Source organism: Dioszegia hungarica, assembly GCF_025882075.1.
Source record: "Dioszegia hungarica strain PDD-24b-2 chromosome Unknown MKK02contig_16, whole genome shotgun sequence".
Classification (NCBI taxonomy): Eukaryota; Fungi; Basidiomycota; class Tremellomycetes; order Tremellales; family Bulleribasidiaceae; genus Dioszegia; species Dioszegia hungarica.
The window spans coordinates 1,092,060-1,107,776 of NW_026515773.1; the positions used below are offsets into that span (position 1 = coordinate 1,092,060).

The following is a 15,717-nucleotide window of genomic DNA, read 5'->3' on the forward strand; positions in this document are numbered from 1 at the left end:
GGCAGCCTGTACAGCTCAGCCAGCTGCATGTGGCGGGAACCAGCACTTGCATGGTAAAACCGCCACTCTAAAAGTTCATTACGTAACTGACCCCGCTTGCTCCTATGGCATGGTAAACACGCGATCCACGCGACTTCTTTTGCAACAACAAACCTCTGTGCATGAGCAACATCTACCTAGCATGGAGTCCCTCTTCTCCCCCCTCCCAACAGCACTACGCTCCACGACACCTCCAAACGCTCCCACCACAGACTTTGACGTGATCGAAGCGCAAAAGGAGAACATCCGCCCAACACCGGCAGGTAGGTCCGCTGCGACCCTCTCCACCCTGTTGGACAAGGATGCGGTAGCGGATCAGCGCATACAAGAAGGGCATGAGCGCTTCCGACGACAAATAGCTGAGGCGGAAAGAAGGGAGCTGGAAGGAGAGGATATGGAGGATGGAGTACTGGACGTGCTGGACGTGCACAATCGGTGAGCTTCCCACCTTGGAGTCTGAGCTTGGGCTGATGAGCTAGATATGTCGCCTTCAATGTCGAACATCATCCGACATCCTCTAATCATCTCATACCGCTACTGGAGAATACGACGAGGAAGTTTGTAGCGGATGACCGGTACAACCAGGACCTACGACATCTGAAGCTATGGGTACAGTATGTTCGCCTGATTGAGCGAAGGGAGGAGGTTTGGGCGTTTCTCGAGTCGCGGGACATTGGGACTAAGCACTCGCTGTTCTATGAAGAGTGGGCGATGGCTCTGGAGTCATTGGGCAGGTAGGTCGGGGCTCATTCGCTGATTGGGGCGAGCTGATCAGGCAGGAAGAAGAAGGCCGACGAGGTGTTCAAGCTCGGTATAGCCCGGAAAGCTCAACCACTCGAGAAGCTCAAAGCGCGTCATGCATCCTTCCTCGAGCGCATCATGGCCGTCAACGGCGTCATACCAGAGGACGAACCCGTTCAGCTCTCAGCATCAGCAGCTTCCCGCACTCCCGGTCGAGCCATCCTTGGGCAATCAGCAACCGGCGGACCGTCTAGCAGTATCGCCGGTGCGGTGCAGCTTGCCCCCAGTCTACGGGAGTCTACCAAGAACAACGGCTCGAGGATGGCCATCTTTTCGGATGATGGTCGGCCGGCTGAGCCTGCTGATTCGGGAGAATGGGCGGACTTTGGAACGAGGGATAGTAGGCGGAAAGAGAATGTTGTGGAGGCGACGCCATGGAAGGGAGAGACGATGCCTCAGAGTGCGGCGAAGCTGCGAATAGCGCCGAGGACACCAAAGATTGAGGTCTTCAAGGAAGTGGTGAGCTGAGACCCGCGCTCTCTTAGGCACGAAGCTGACTAGGCAGACTGATGTGGATAACGCAGCCATCCGACCCGCACACAACATCTTCAGCCGGTCTCGACAACCACCGACCGAAGCCGAGCTCATCAAGTCCGATCCGCTGCGGTACTATAATCTCGCTTCCGTCCCTGCCGATACTCCCGCGCCATCCATGCCCCCACCTCCCTCCGCTCGCAAAGCACCTCGCCCAAAACCATCAGGTTCCGGGTTCCGACCTACCACCTGGGAGTTTCCAACGGACGGGCCAGAAACCAAGGACTCAAAGGGCAGGGTGAAGGAGCGCAGGGTGTTTGACTGGGATCAGGTGTATAAGAATGGGGAGGAGTGGAGCTTTGAGGAGGTACGGGCGAGGCAGAGGGGTGTATTGGGCAAGGAGTGGAGGGGGGAGGTACAGGCTTGGGAGCGCACTTGGCATGCGCCTGGAGGTGAGCTCGTAATCCAACACCCTCTGGACCAGCTAACGATTAGCAACTACACCGAAAAAGGCAGAAAAGAAGGCCAGACCACCGTCTCCGACCGTCAACACGAAGCTGGCGAATCGGGAAATTGCAGCCATGTTCGACCAGACCATCCATGGCGGGAAAGTACGCGACTCTGACTCCGAGTCAAGCGATTCTGACTCGGACGAGGAGGGGGCTCAGCCCGTTGCCGTAGGGCCTACGCCTCTCCCGCCAAGTCGGCCGGTCTCTATGCCTACCCCCCTACACTCGGCCGTACCTCCAACACCTACTCCCGCCTCGCACGCACCCACAAACGGCCGTCTCAATATCTTTGCGGACGAGAACAACGTCCCTGGTTCAGCTATCAAGCCGGGCAAGATCAACGTCTTTGCCGAGACACCAGCCCGGACCCCTCTTTCTGCTCGTCCGGCTCCCGAGGGGTCGGCGAAACGAGGGGGATTCGGGATCTTCTCGGATGAGGATGCTGGGGGTGTCACTGAGACGCCTTCAGCTAGCCGTCAGCACTCCAACCCGTTCGCCACGCCCGCTACGGGCCGGCCTGGTCCAGCGAGGCAGATGCTGGTTTCGACGATCCACGAGGCTGATGAGGCGGAAGAGGCGGAGGTAGCGGAGGAGGAGCAGGTGCTACCTGCAGCAGAGGAGGAGTACACCCAGGAGCGGATAGGAGAGGAGGAGGAGGCTGAAGAAGACGTGCCAAGGCGGAGAGGAGGGCGGATACCGAACTTCGCACTCATGACGCCCATTACGGAACGGACGTGCGAGTATACCTCACATACCCAGTTCTCCTCTCTCTCCGGTAGCGTCCTAGGTCAGTCTACTCGTCGGACCAGTACCGCGCTCGACCAGCCCATCTCGGAGCAGGACGAGAATGCGCCACCCGTGGCAGAGATCGCCGCTCTCCATATGGTGGATGAGGTAGCCGAGGAGGGACGGCCAGATCGGAGCTCTTCGGCATCATACGAGCCAACGATGGGCTACGTCGATACCACCTCGCCGGTGCAGAACGAGTTTGACCGGTCGGTCTCGGTCGACCCACCGTTCAAGATGCCGGAAGGCTTCACTATCCACGGGGCGACCGAGAACTTTGATCGGTCCATGGCCATCACCGACCGGCCAGAGACCGGGAGGCTCTCGCGCGGTCTGTCTCCTGCCGTCCTGGCTGAGGAGGCGGATAGCGAGGAGACGGGCCCCTTCGTCACCGCCACAGCTGGTCTGCCTGATATCGGCAATGCCGGCGACCTCCCGAATCCCTGCAATCCGGGTGACGAGCAGGTTGTCAAGACCCTCCTTGCCCGGATTGAGCCGCCTCTGGCATCACTACCGGGTTTCGTCGATCGGCGCTCGGAGACCTTCGGGAAGCTCGCACTGCTTCAGAAGCACAGCAAGGCCAAGCTGCGTCGCGCGAGCCAGACGAGCCGGTCGTCCACGGCGGGAGGAGACGACTGCCTCGACCTGGAGCTCGCGGGTCGGAGCTTCGAGGTTGTCGATAAAATAGGAGAGGGCGGATTCGGGGCGGTCTTCCTCGCTATCGACCTGGCGAAGCGAGAAGAGGCAGACGCTAGGTCAGATGACGAGGACGAAGAGGATGAAGAGGGATTCATGCTCGCGATCAAGGTCGAATCGCCCCCCTCCATCTGGGAAGCCGTCATCGTTGACCGGATCCACACTCGCCTACCACCCTCCCTGCGCGCCGGTATCGTCCGCACCAAGGAGCTCTACGCTTTCGCGGACGAGTCTTACCTCCTCCTCGAGTACTCGTCCCAGGGCACACTACTTGACCTCGTCAACAAGGCGACCCAGCTGTCTATCGCCCCAGCCACCGCGGGCGCCCCAGCGGCAGTGGATGAGCTCCTCGCTATCTTCTTCATAATTGAGCTCCTGCGGCTCGTCGAGTCCCTCCACTCCTCCGGCTTCATCCACGGCGATCTCAAAATCGACAACTGCCTCGTCCGGCTCGACGCGACCGCCCCCGGAGAGACGTGGTCCATGCAGTACTCTGCGAGCGGGGAGAGCGGGTGGAGCAAGAAGGGGGTGAAGCTCATTGACTTTGGAAGAGGGGTGGACATGACCCTTTTCCCAGCGGGCGAGAAGCAGACCTTCGTTGCGGACTGGCCGCATGACCAGAGGGACTGTAGGGAGATGAGGGAGGGCAAGGCATGGAGCTACCAGACGGACTATGCGGGTCTGGCGAGTGTGGCGTATTGCCTCTTGTTTGGGAAGTATATCCAGACGGAGGTTGTTGGAGATCGATGCAAGATCACCACTCCGCTCAAGCGGGTAAGTTAATCATCTGTAAAGAGCCAGAGAATATAGCTGACGCTTTAGTACTGGCAGACTGAGATATGGACGGAGCTGTTCGATACCTTGCTCAACTCGACCACTGTCCGCTCGGACCGATCTCTCCCTATCACGTCGGAACTCGGCGCTATCCGGACCAAATTCGAGACGTGGCTGGAGGAGAATTGCCAGAAGAACGGCAAGAATCTCAAGGCGATGTTGAAAAAGATTGAGAGTGCGGCGTTGGCGGGTCGGAGGGTATAGCAGTGGAGTGTGGATATGAGGTCGTGGGTCGTTGGGGATCTTACGCCGGGCTAGGGATGGACATTCTGATGCATTTTCTAGAGGGTTTGCTGCTACTATCTGACACCTTGCGGCTCTCATCTGACAACGCTGACACAAGCTCAGATCTGACCCATCGCCGCTCCATCTCCACGCAAGTCGGATCCACACGCCCAGACGCGCCGACCAGACGGGTCGTTGATCTGCTGCATGATCTGCCCCTTGCCGAGCGTTCCGCGCTTGAAGCCGGTGGCCACCTCGCAGTTGTGTCCCATTCCTGATCTCGTCAGCCCTGAATTCCGCTAAATTGCCGAGTCTACTGACCTCGCAGTTCCTCGATGACCTCTGTAGGGATACCCTCCTCGAACCAGATTTCCGAGTCCATATTCCCGGCCGTACTGGGTGCGGCACCTGTTTCTGGCAGACCAGCGGAGATACAGAATCGAGGTGCGTCAAGGCATGCCTGAGCTGAGAAGCCTCGGAGCTTATTGAGTAGGACTTGGACGTGTCCCCTAATACTGTCAGCTTCACTCTGCTGCTGGCCAATAGGTACACCTACTGGGGCTGCATGAACCCGCCCATCACTCCGAAGCTCATCAGGAGCTCGTCTCCAATCGTAGCCATGGCGGGGATGATGGTGTGATATGGCCTCTTGCCGCCTTGGACGCAATTGGGGTGGCCCTCTGCTAGGGTGAAGCCGGTCCCACGGTTTTGAAGGGTGAAGCCGCAACCTTTCGGGATGGCGCCAGTTCCGAAGCCTGCCTCGTGTCAGCTTGGACTGCATATGTAGACGAGGGTCTGCGCACCCGCATAGTTGGACGCAATGAACGAGCAAGAGTTCCCGTCCTTATCGGATGTCGCCAGATAGATGGTGTCGCTTGACTTGACGGGCTGACCCCGCTGGACCGGAGTGGCCTTTTTGAGGTTGATGAGGGCGGCGCGGGAGGCGAGGTAGGACTTGCTGAGTAGCTCATCGACGGGGACATTGCCGGATTTGGGATCAGCAACATAGTATCGAGCTATAGGGATCAGCTTTACCCACATCGCAGACATAGGCTAACGCACTGTCAGCAAATGCTAGACGCATAGCCTCGATCAGGATGTGAAGATACGTCGCCGAGTTGTGCTCCAGGTCAAGCACGTCGACGCCGTGTTGCGTCTCTACGGCTTCGACGATACCCAGCGCGACCAGCGCAGTCAGACCCTGTCCATTCGGGGGGCACTGTTGGATCAGCTCTGCCCTAAGCCGTGAGGGGTTTTGGAGACGTACCTCCCACAGCGAAACACCCTTATCTCCGCCCTCGCCGACCTTGAAGTCGTATTTGATAGGCTGGATCACTTCCGCATCACACTCTGCGACATCCTCCATAGTCATAACCCCTCCACCAGATTTGACCAGGTCGACAATAGCTGACATTGTCAGCTTGCGCTCTCCATTGCCAAGGTGGAAAACTCACCTTGAGCGATACGGCCAGTGTAGTACCCCTTGTGACCGTCCTTAGCGATCGCTTCGAGCGAATCGGCTAGTTCTGGGTGGGTCATGATGTGCGAGGGCAGCGGTGCTTTCTGTCATGTCAGCATCTGCTGGCCAGCGTGAGAAGAGCAAGGCTTACTCCATTCGGCATCAGCATCCTGATGGTCGTCAGCCAGCCTCTGGCAATTCTGACAGGGGGTATACACGTACTCGGCGGAGTTGGGCGAAGCTCGCTTCAGCAATGCCTCGGCGCCCTGCCACTGAGACCGTCAGTCTCAGCTCGGTCATCGAGGGAAGTGTACTCACAGCATCACTAGTGATCTCATGCACAGGCACGCCCTCCCTCGCCATCCGGATAGCCGGCTCGAGGATCTCGGCCATGGTCAACTTGCCAGACCCGAACTCCTCGACCGTCTTGATCCAGCCTGCCGCCGCGCAAGGCACCGTTACTGAGTTGAGGTTGTTCAAGGGGATCTGTAACTTCAGCTCAACTCGTCGTGGCCATCGACCAATACTACTCACCTCATCGCCCTGCACGCCTTGCGAGCGGAGGAGCTCCAGGTTCAAGGCTTTGGGGGCGCGTCCGGACCCGTTGATCCCACGGACCTTCTTTGCCTTGGCATCCCAGAACAAGCAGAAGATGTCTGCAACCTCAGCTATAGCCTTGTTTCCAGGCGAGAAAAGAGCACACCGCCTCCAAGTCCAGTCATGACCGGCTCAGTCACGTTCATAGCTGCCGCAACAGCGATAGCGGCGTCGGCTACGCAGCGTCAGCTGGCCGTCTGGCCAAGTTGGGCCTCTATTGATCTCACCAGCATTCCCTCCCTTGTTGAGAATCTCTATCCCTGCATTGCACGCTGAGACGTCAGCAAATAAAGTCCAAGATGGGGCAGACACTTGCCAAGAGGTTGTGAGGTCACAACCGCTCCCTTTGCGGAGAAGACGGTCGACCGCCTTGACGCAAAGTGGGCATATTTTGGGTCGTAAGAAGGGTGCAGCCGGCTGTGGTCGATGGGAGACATTGTATACGCGGTACGATATGTTACAAGCTGTAGAGGACACACGAGATCATGTAGCTCTGCTCTTATCTGCTGTTGACCACGGCCCACGATAAAGGCGGAGTGGAGGCCGACCAAACAGATCTCGGCTATTCTTGCCGGTATCGGACTTGGCCGATACATCAGCGGCAACATCGGTCGTAAGAATAACGCCGATTCGATGCGCCACACGCTTCTTTCCCTCAGCCAAGCGTCTTAATCCCGGCTGATCGGCGAGCGCCGCCTTTCTTTTGCTTCCGCTCTCGCTTGGTGCTGCCGTTTTGGCTGGTGGGATCTTTGCGCACCAAGGTCAAGTCAAGGCTAGCTAGCTGCTTTTCTATCCACCTAATCCTAATTTCGACAATCGACATACATCATGGGTTCCTGCAAGCCCAGAGGTCTCCAGGCCGCGCGTAAGCTCCGAACCGACCGTCGAGCAAACCGATGGGCCGACAAGAACTACAAGAAGAGGGCGCTCGGCAAGTTCTACAAGACTTCGCCTACTGGTGGATCTTCGCACGCCAAGGGGATTGTGCTGGAGAAGGTGAGTTGTGATGGCGTATGCGGTCAGGACGGGGGATGTGGAGATGAGAGAAGGGGAAATGTCAGGGGCGTTGCGGGATGGAGGATGAGGACGCGCGCAAGGGACTATCGACGATATGGCGGATAGGCGGCATGAGCACAGGATACAAGAGGAGGCGCGCAGCGGCTGGTGGTGCGGACGATTCAGGAGGGCAATCGCTGACAGACAGGTCGGTGTTGAGGCCAAGCAGCCCAACTCTGCCATCCGGAAGTGTGTCCGTGTCCAGTTGATCAAGAACGGCAAGAAGGTCACTGTAAGTGTATACGTCTGCGCGCACCCTCTATACAAAGCTGACATACAGGCCTTCGTCCCCAATGACGGTTGTCTCAACTTCACCGACGAGAACGACGAGGTCCTGATTTCCGGTTTCGGTCGTCGAGGAAAGGCAAAGGGAGATATCCCAGGTGTGCGGTTCAAGGTGGTCAAGGTTTCGGGTGTCGGTCTTTTGGCTCTCTGGAAGGAGAAGAAGTGAGTCGTGCTGTTCGAGTTGTCAAAGGGTAGTTGCTGACAAAATTAGGGAGAAGCCTCGGTCGTAGAGATTGGATACTGCATGTATTCTTCGATTCCTTCATGCGCACTCGGGAAGGAGGATCGGTCGGGATGGCGTCTGCTATGGGCCACCGAGTAGTAACGACTGACGAGCTGACATGGGTGACGGGGTGATGGAATAGGTGGTCCACGAGCAGATCTCGTTGACTTTTGAAGGGCGAAGTGGGCGCGGGCTTCGCAGCAAGGGCTGGAGGATACGGCATCGAGGAAACTCGGGATGTCGGTGCATCGCGATCGTGCGCAGGGAGATGCGGGGGTTGCGGACCCACGTCGTCTTGAGATGGGGATGTTTGGGTGGACGGGACGAGGAGCAATGTTTTGGGTCGGTCGCCTGAGGGGCGGCGGATGATGGCGGAACAGAAAGCGGAGGGAGACGTGCGCATACCCTGCCAGGGTCGTCGTGTCTTTCCCAGCTGCTCCCAGTGCCTGAGCGTGTCAAGTGACCATCGCGTGCGACTGCTACCTCGGGCTCGACAGACTCAACTCAGCACTGAACGTTCTCTGTCCTGCTCTGACTACAGACTCGCGCAGGTACATCATAGGCAGGATCGATCACTAGTCCTCTCCCATGCCGCATCTCTACCTGAACAGGACGAAAGATCAGTGGTAGCGTATGCGACACGGAGGTCTGAGCCTGTCTGGCCATCGAGGGGGAAGCGGGGTAGACGATATTTAGATATCTATCAATACCGGTGCCGATCATCTCTCGCAGAAGTCTAAAAGGATCTGTACAGCGTGAAGAATCTACGTCAAACAAGTCGTCTAGCAAAAGCTACGTATAATGTCCATGTCAAATCGCCTCTACGCCTTCCTCACTGCCCCCGCATGTCGTGCTCATTACCATTATCTCCCGCCTGCCCCTCATCACCGCCGCAGGACGTTCCACATCGTAAAGAGCGTAATCATGAGACTCGTGAAGATTGCGATACCCGCTGGTTCGCCTAGTGTCGACATGGCCGCTGAGCAGGTGGTACATTTCCAGTCTGCTGGGTCAGTCTAGGTTCTTCCTGCGACCGCTTCCTCCATCCCTTATGCCGTTCTCTGCCTCGCCTTTAAGCCCTTGCCCCTTCCTCCACTCTTTGACCAGCGCCTCTCCCCACCTTGCAGACGCGATGCAAAGAGCTCAGACTCACCACTCAATGGCGTATACGATGCCGGCCGATACATAGCAAACTGCCCTCCGGCATACGGGCTCAGATACCCTCCTCTGACAGTCGCCGTCGGCCCTCGCTCATCCCACACCTTCAGCACATACGTCGCTTGTGCGAACGGTGTCGCGCCGGGCGACTGTTCCCATTGCCAGGGGTTCCAGACGACCTGGGTCGCATTACCAGAGATGGTATTGCGGGTTCCGTTTGTAGGGCCGACGGCGTAGGTGTTGCCGTTGGCGGCGCAGGAGGCGATGACGGTGAGGGATTGGGGTTGGACGCTGGGAATCAGCCAAAGTCGATTTTGACTTGACCACAAACGGGTGTCGTCCATGAAGCCGATGCTGACAAGGCACCGAGGAGGAGGAGCACTCACTATAGCGAAGTCAAATTCCACCCAAAAGTGATATACTCGTGCTCCGCGATCTTGTAATAGCTCGCGGAAGCTGTCGATGGGGGTTGGGTGATGGTGATACCCCCAGCAGCCGCGGTAGCTGGGATAGAGACCGAACGAGTGGCGTTTCCCGACGCTGAGCCTGATTGGGAGCCCGATTGAGAGCCTGATTGAGACCCCGAGGCGGATGCCGAAGCGGAAGCGGATGCTGAGGAGGACATGATGAGATGTCAGGCGATGGAAGCGTGTCAGAGCGTGACTTTTCGAGGGGGAAGAGGGATGGTCGGCCGTGAGGGGGTTAGAAGGAAGGGAGGACGCGTAGGGTTTAAGAAGCGTTGTGGCTTGTTTCGTTGATTCGTGGAGGGTGATTCCAGCCGTACGGATCGACTGCGGCGGCGCGAAGAGAGGAAGGGACGAGAGGCTAGAGGATTTAACAGGATTGAGGAGAACTTAAGAGGTTATAAGCAGAATTGATGCAAGGCGATGCGCCGAAAGGGAGAGTTTGCTCATTACGGCATCGAGATATCGATCGACAAGATGAAACGCGTCAGGCACGGTTGTGGCACCTCGAGGTGGCAAGGTGGGGCAGCGGTTTACTGACTCACATAAATGTCGCATGAGGCATCTGGGCTGGGGAACCTTTCGGCCACTCGGAAGAGGTCTCATCTCGGAAGTATCATGCATGACAATCTTAGTCACACGCAACCGTAAAACCCAACGTCCGACAAGCACATTACAGTCCCACCCAAGACACCTTTACCAACTCCGCGATACCTATGCCACCTTGATTATGGTCAGAGACCCCATGCCTGCGCTTGCCGGGTTCCTCAGATCGGACGACACCTTTATGGCGCCCTCATATGGGTTGATCTGGACGTTGGAGCCGCCCCCTCCGCCACCCTCTCCTCCTCTCTCGTAAGAGGTGGCTATCCCTCCTTGGCCTCCTGAGTATCCACCACCACCGCCACCGCCCGTTCCGCCGGCAAAGCCCGCTCCTGAACCTCCGCCCCCTGCTCCACCGCTTGCTTGCTGTAAGTGTAAGCTCGTGAAAACAAGCAACGAGAAAGCTGGACATTAAGGCTCACGTTGGATACATACTGCGAATTCCATACACCGCCTGCAAAAGTCCCGCCGTAGTTGATTGACTGGCTACCTCCATACTGGATACATCAATGACTGTGCCAGATATGCGTTTACGAGGGAACGACTTACCGCGGTGGTTCCCACATTGCCCCCGGCGGAGACGAAGCCACCCCCACCAGCTCCACCTTTTACACCGCCAGCCAGTCCGCCCCTTCCGCCCTGGGCACCGTAGCCGCTCTGACCGGGGGGAACGGTCGCTTGCCCTTCGTAGAAACCGGCGTCGGCACCTGGTGAGTTCGGGTTGTAGCCGGCACCACCTCCACCCCCTGCAATCATGATGTAGGCTTGCTCTGAGGGAGTCAGCGACTGCACCGCACGCAACTAAACAAAGGCCCGCACTGGCGGAGATGATCTATTGAACCGGTCTCGTCGCCATGATCGAGCAAGAAGAATAAGAGGTATAAAGTGATTGGTCGGGATCCGTGGGGTTGCCACTCACCTGGACCAAGATAGTACACGAAGGAACCACCCCCACCTCCCGATCCAGCGTTCTGTCTGCCTGCGCATCCCACAAAGTATCCGATCGTGATGTTGCGACTGACGAAGAACTCCGCCGGACTTGTCGCTCCCAGACCTCCTCGATTCTTGTATATCCCGCTTCCATCTCCACCCCCTGCAGCGCCGTTCAGCTGCACCTGGTACGTCCCGGTCGGCAGAAAGACCTCTTGAGCGGTACCGCAGGACGAGGTCTGTACTGGTACAAAGGCCTGGCCTGTGTTCTGGCGCCTTTCGTGAAGGATGGTGTCGGCGAATCGGACTCGAGGACGGAGGAGAGGCTGACCAGCGCGGATGCATTCGGCGTTGGTTTTGCAGGAGGAGTCCGAGGGAGTACGTTTCTTCGTTGCATCTGCAGCAAGAAGTAGGCCGAGTGCGGTCAGTACCAGGGTGGTGAGTCGGAGGAAGGCCAGCATGCTGCGATGAAGTACTGGGGATAGGTACAAGTGAGAGAGCCCAAAAGTCACACATATCGTGACAGGAGAAGGGGCGCTGTGGGGATGTCGCCCGGCTGCTACCCCTAACGTACGCGATCCTCTGCGCTCGGACAATGAGCGGGCGCGACCGAAGCCCCCACGCCGACATCAGTGTGTAAAGCACGCATCTGGCGGACACGGAGCGAGGGGCTCGGGGAGTCGTTGTGTGTGTGAACAGTGTGTAGATCTGTGTAGACATGGGTAGGTTAGATCAAGGTTTGACAATCACGGCATCACGGGGTGAGGAATGAGTGGCTACAGAAGCCCCTGTTCGCCCAAGGAAGCAGATGAGTGGGTCGAGTGTGGGTCAGATCTGCCACATCAGCTTTCATCACCCCTGGTATAAGCAGCGGGCAAAAGACACCCCTGTTATAAGCAGCCGGCAAGGACAATTTCGCAAGTGCTTACTCACTATGGATGTGCCTGTCGAAATTCGCTACTTCCGGCGATTCGCCATCGTCCTCATGTGTCCCAGAAGGTCTCAGATGACCTCCCGCTCCGTCTTGCTCCGTCACCGCGGGCAATTCGCCCTGAGCTCTGAGCTTGGGCGAGTCGTGGGCGAGGTGCCGCCCCTCGCGTGCTCGGAGCAAGGAGTTCTACCTCTGAAGACTGCAGATCATCTGATAGCGTAGCGAGACTGTTCCGGTCTGCCACCCAAACGAAGATCGACGAGAGAACAGCTGTCCATCCGCCTTGGGGACGCGGCCAGAATCAGCACTTCATAGAAGGAAGACTTGCAGATCGAGAGGAAGATCACAATCAGCATGTGTGAGCAAGATGCGGAAAGCGACTGGGCTTGACACCCCGTCTCAGTCGAATCGCAACATCCCGGAGGCAGGATCACCCTTCCCAAAGATGTCTATATCGCATGTCAGCATCAGCCCTTGTCTACTCCGCCCTGTCTCGCTCTATCACTCAGACTCCTCCCTGACAGACTCATCGGCCTCAGTCCATTCTGCTTGACCGCCTCCACCCCTCCCGCCGGTGGCGTCGCCCCTACAGCTGGTGCCCGGAAGCTCGCTACTCGACTCCCAAAGAAGCTTCCTATCCCACTTCCTATATTCCCCAACGTCGCTCGCACATCCGCAATCTGCGGCGCCTGGATCGGTATCCTCGACGCGGCAGGAGTGGACGAAGAAGAGGACGAAGTGATTTTGGAGATGTGCTGTACGGGGAGGGTGGAGGATGAGATGGCTGTATCGGAGGATGCGAGGGTGCTTTGGCTGCCCCGACGACCAGCGTCATGGGCGGCGGATGGAGGTGGGGAGGCGGCAGCCAGGGCGGCCGCAGCTGCTTCGCGTTCCTTGAGGCGGGAGGAGACTTCTGTACGGACCCCGTCGAAGGCTTTGAAGAGGGATGAAGAACCAGCGACAAAGGCTGATGCGACGGCATCTCGGCCTGTAGCGAGATGTTGGTCGAGTTTGAGGTCGTGCATGCCCTCTATACTTGTTAGCGACGGCGTCCAGATGTCAGGAGGGCGGTTGGTAGCTACGCACCGGTCAAGCGTAACCCCAGATCCGACACCACATTCACTGGCACCTCGCACGGATGCTTGGGTTCGCAGATATCGAATAAGACTGGATCGGTACAAGCATCCCATGTCTCGTATGCCGAAGTAAGCTTGAACTCCTTGAGCCATGCTTCCGAGAATGGCGCGAGGACGTTTTGTTCTGCTCCTGTCTTGTCAGGTCGTGGTCTCAAAAAATGGTGGGACATAAACTGACCGATACCGACGATAGCCGTATCTCCCTGCTTGCCCTTCCGGACAAAGTCTTCCAGCTTCAGAGAAGCCAAAGCGGCGCAGATGTACTCTTCGAATCGAGCTCGGAGGTCATCGTCGCTTCCCCGGAACCTGCTGGTCTCAGCTGTGGCATCGCACGACGAGCCGTCGTCAGGCGCATTATCCTAGCTGAGAAATCCACTCACGACGATCTCTCCACATCCGGCAGGTCCCACGTCTCCTCCACCGTCCTGACCACATCGTCCATCCACCTCCTGTCCGCCGCTGTCAATGCTACGATCCGCTCCAACTTTGGATCCGCAAACTCAAACGTCATCGTATCGATCTGACCGTCAGTTCCGCCTCCTCTGGGGTACACTGAGGATTGGGCAACTGACATTGACGAGCAAATCATACTTGCAGTCCTTTTGCTGCGTGACGATCTGATTCGTCGTGCCCGTCAACCAGGTTTTGGCGTATAGCATGTCGACCTGCTGAAGGGGTAGGTAAGGCTGAAAAAAGGCATCTTTGCCGAAGAGGTGGAGAGCTGCGTAGGGTAAGCTATACCCTGGTGTATCTTGAAAGGGAAGCTTACGAAGACCCATATACCGCAGCAAGCTTCTGCGATCGCTAGACTTGAAAGAGGTCGGTCTGGGTCTGCGAGGCCGGATGTCCAGGTCCGGTGAGCCTGAATCTTGGAGCTCGAGCAGCAGTCCTGAGGGGTCAGCTGACAAGGTCGGGAGAGCAATTTTGAAGCCGAAGCTTACCGGGCATGAGCGATAGCAACGAGTACTGATATGTACACAGCTTCTCCACCGGATACCCAAACAGCATGATCTATACCGGTCAGCTGATGTCCCCTCGCCATAGGGGAAATGAGAACTCACCCGCTTTTGCAGCATGAGCATCTTGAGCATGATCAAGGTCCGATGTCTGAACTTATGTATGAGCTCTCTCAAGCTCGTCCCTGGCGATGTTAGCTATACTCCGCTCACGGGAAGGAGCGGCTCAGCTCACCCATAGCAATGAACGTTTCGTTATCTTTCCCTATCAATCCCTCCTCCAAGCTGTCGTAAAACTCCTTCAAGATCCCCGTCTGTGAGAAGTCCCGCTGAGCGAAGAATGCCCGAGTAACCACGCCGAGCTTGTCCCGTATCGGGCCCTGAGGGGTCAGCTACCGCTCCGGATCGCGCGCTAGCTGAACAAAGGACATACAAAGACCGGCTGGGAGGCCATGACGACCACAGCCTTCTGGACTGTCGTTCGCGTGACGTCTTCGGGACGGTATAGGAGCTCTTTGGAGGCGAGTTGGCGATTACATCTGAGTGGGATCAGCTATGTGTCAATGAGCCGTTGCGGCGATGGTAGCTGGACGTACGATATGCCAAAGAGTGTGGTATTTGAGGGTACGGTGCTCGAGCTGGACGCGCCGGTAGAAGGTGAGTAAAGGCAGTGCTGAGACGTCAGAGCGTCCCGGAAGCGAGAGGTCATTTGTAAGCAGACGTACGAAATAAGAGTAGTCTTCTTCGCTCTGGGACATCAGCTTGGGCCTCTGCGGTCTGCCTCGTCCGAGCTCAGAAGGAGGAACATACCAAGTGGGCACCATCAGGTAAAGCGAGGAAGGGTAGCAGCCTCGACAAGTCTTGATCATCCTCGATAGCTGCTTCCAGGGAGGGAGGGTACGCAAATTCGACTGTTGGGCCGATCTGCCATATCAGCTCAGTCTGCTTTCGACACAAGCAGCTTTCAGCTCACCAGGTGGTTGAAGTCCACTACAGCTACGCCCAGTATGATAGGCACGTCCCCTGTCCTGGCTTCTGCCCTCTGCTTCCCCCTCGAAGGCGCCCCGAGCGGGCTTGCAGCTGCTTCTTTCTCGTCGGAAGGCTGTCGGCTTGTCAGAGAGGCGGCAGGGTACGGGTCTGGGGAGCGCCATGGGTCCGGACTGGGCTCGTCTGGGACGTAAACTGGCTCCTCGTCGTCCTCGACGGTAGGTACAGCTGCGAGGGGGGCGAGCTTGGTCTTCGGAGCTGGTGCCACGGGCTCGTCATTGTCGGAGAGGGAGAGGTCGTCGAAGCCGTTCTCGCTGGACATGGAGAGAGGCCGCGTGCTCAAGCCATTGAAGGGCCTCAATGAGCCAGACAGGGGATCGGCGGGCTGCATGGAGGCCATTTAAGTAGGGAGGATGTGCAGAGTCAAGGGCAGAAGTGCTGGGCTGTAGTGTGGTTGTGAGAGGTCGAGGGGAATCACAACAAGCTTCTGCGCTCGGATCGCGCGCGATAAGTCCGAAACTCTGTTGTGGCAGAGTTGCTGGCCCAGTCATCATGCATCTCTGAGTGC

General features: G+C 57.6%; 6 protein-coding genes across 6 annotated transcripts; 2 read left to right on the forward strand and 4 right to left on the reverse strand.

Moving 5' to 3' along the window:
• Positions 1-181: 181 nt before the first annotated feature.
• MKK02DRAFT_17527 (protein kinase) lies at positions 182-4,343 on the forward strand (the record flags this gene model as incomplete). The annotated part of the gene is made up of 7 exons (XM_053085802.1): positions 182-474; positions 519-773; positions 819-1,296; positions 1,346-1,766; positions 1,810-2,681; positions 2,766-4,079; positions 4,128-4,343. 7 exons carry the CDS (start codon positions 182-184, stop codon positions 4,341-4,343), a joined length of 3,849 nt encoding a protein of 1,282 aa, XP_052943621.1.
• Positions 4,344-4,483: 140 nt separating this feature from the next.
• MKK02DRAFT_28603 (putative lincomycin-condensing protein lmbA) lies at positions 4,484-6,857 on the reverse strand (the record flags this gene model as incomplete). The annotated part of the gene is made up of 14 exons (XM_053087600.1): positions 4,484-4,638; positions 4,686-4,873; positions 4,921-5,119; positions 5,168-5,380; positions 5,427-5,583; positions 5,632-5,771; positions 5,819-5,927; positions 5,975-5,993; positions 6,046-6,095; positions 6,142-6,309; positions 6,358-6,479; positions 6,527-6,595; positions 6,648-6,692; positions 6,731-6,857. The coding sequence occupies 14 exons, from the start codon at positions 6,855-6,857 to the stop codon at positions 4,484-4,486; spliced, it is 1,761 nt and encodes a 586-aa protein (XP_052943622.1).
• Positions 6,858-7,248: 391 nt separating this feature from the next.
• MKK02DRAFT_34634 (40s ribosomal protein s23) lies at positions 7,249-7,991 on the forward strand (the record flags this gene model as incomplete). Its single annotated transcript, XM_053088984.1, has 4 exons — positions 7,249-7,416; positions 7,625-7,708; positions 7,757-7,923; positions 7,973-7,991. 4 exons carry the CDS (start codon positions 7,249-7,251, stop codon positions 7,989-7,991), a joined length of 438 nt encoding a protein of 145 aa, XP_052943623.1.
• Positions 7,992-8,868: 877 nt separating this feature from the next.
• Positions 8,869-9,767, reverse strand: MKK02DRAFT_17452 (uncharacterized protein; the record flags this gene model as incomplete). Its single annotated transcript, XM_053085788.1, has 3 exons — positions 8,869-8,990; positions 9,138-9,433; positions 9,529-9,767. The coding sequence occupies 3 exons, from the start codon at positions 9,765-9,767 to the stop codon at positions 8,869-8,871; spliced, it is 657 nt and encodes a 218-aa protein (XP_052943624.1).
• A 553-nt stretch (positions 9,768-10,320) lies between these two features.
• MKK02DRAFT_38512 (uncharacterized protein) lies at positions 10,321-11,600 on the reverse strand (the record flags this gene model as incomplete). Its single annotated transcript, XM_053090135.1, has 4 exons — positions 10,321-10,575; positions 10,632-10,706; positions 10,759-10,979; positions 11,129-11,600. 4 exons carry the CDS (start codon positions 11,598-11,600, stop codon positions 10,321-10,323), a joined length of 1,023 nt encoding a protein of 340 aa, XP_052943625.1.
• A 937-nt stretch (positions 11,601-12,537) lies between these two features.
• MKK02DRAFT_17630 (putative cytoplasm protein) lies at positions 12,538-15,471 on the reverse strand (the record flags this gene model as incomplete). The annotated part of the gene is made up of 13 exons (XM_053085815.1): positions 12,538-13,100; positions 13,157-13,512; positions 13,587-13,726; positions 13,779-13,927; positions 13,976-14,095; positions 14,148-14,217; positions 14,268-14,347; positions 14,398-14,542; positions 14,596-14,701; positions 14,759-14,835; positions 14,888-14,911; positions 14,973-15,086; positions 15,136-15,471. 13 exons carry the CDS (start codon positions 15,469-15,471, stop codon positions 12,538-12,540), a joined length of 2,280 nt encoding a protein of 759 aa, XP_052943626.1.
• Positions 15,472-15,717: the final 246 nt, after the last annotated feature.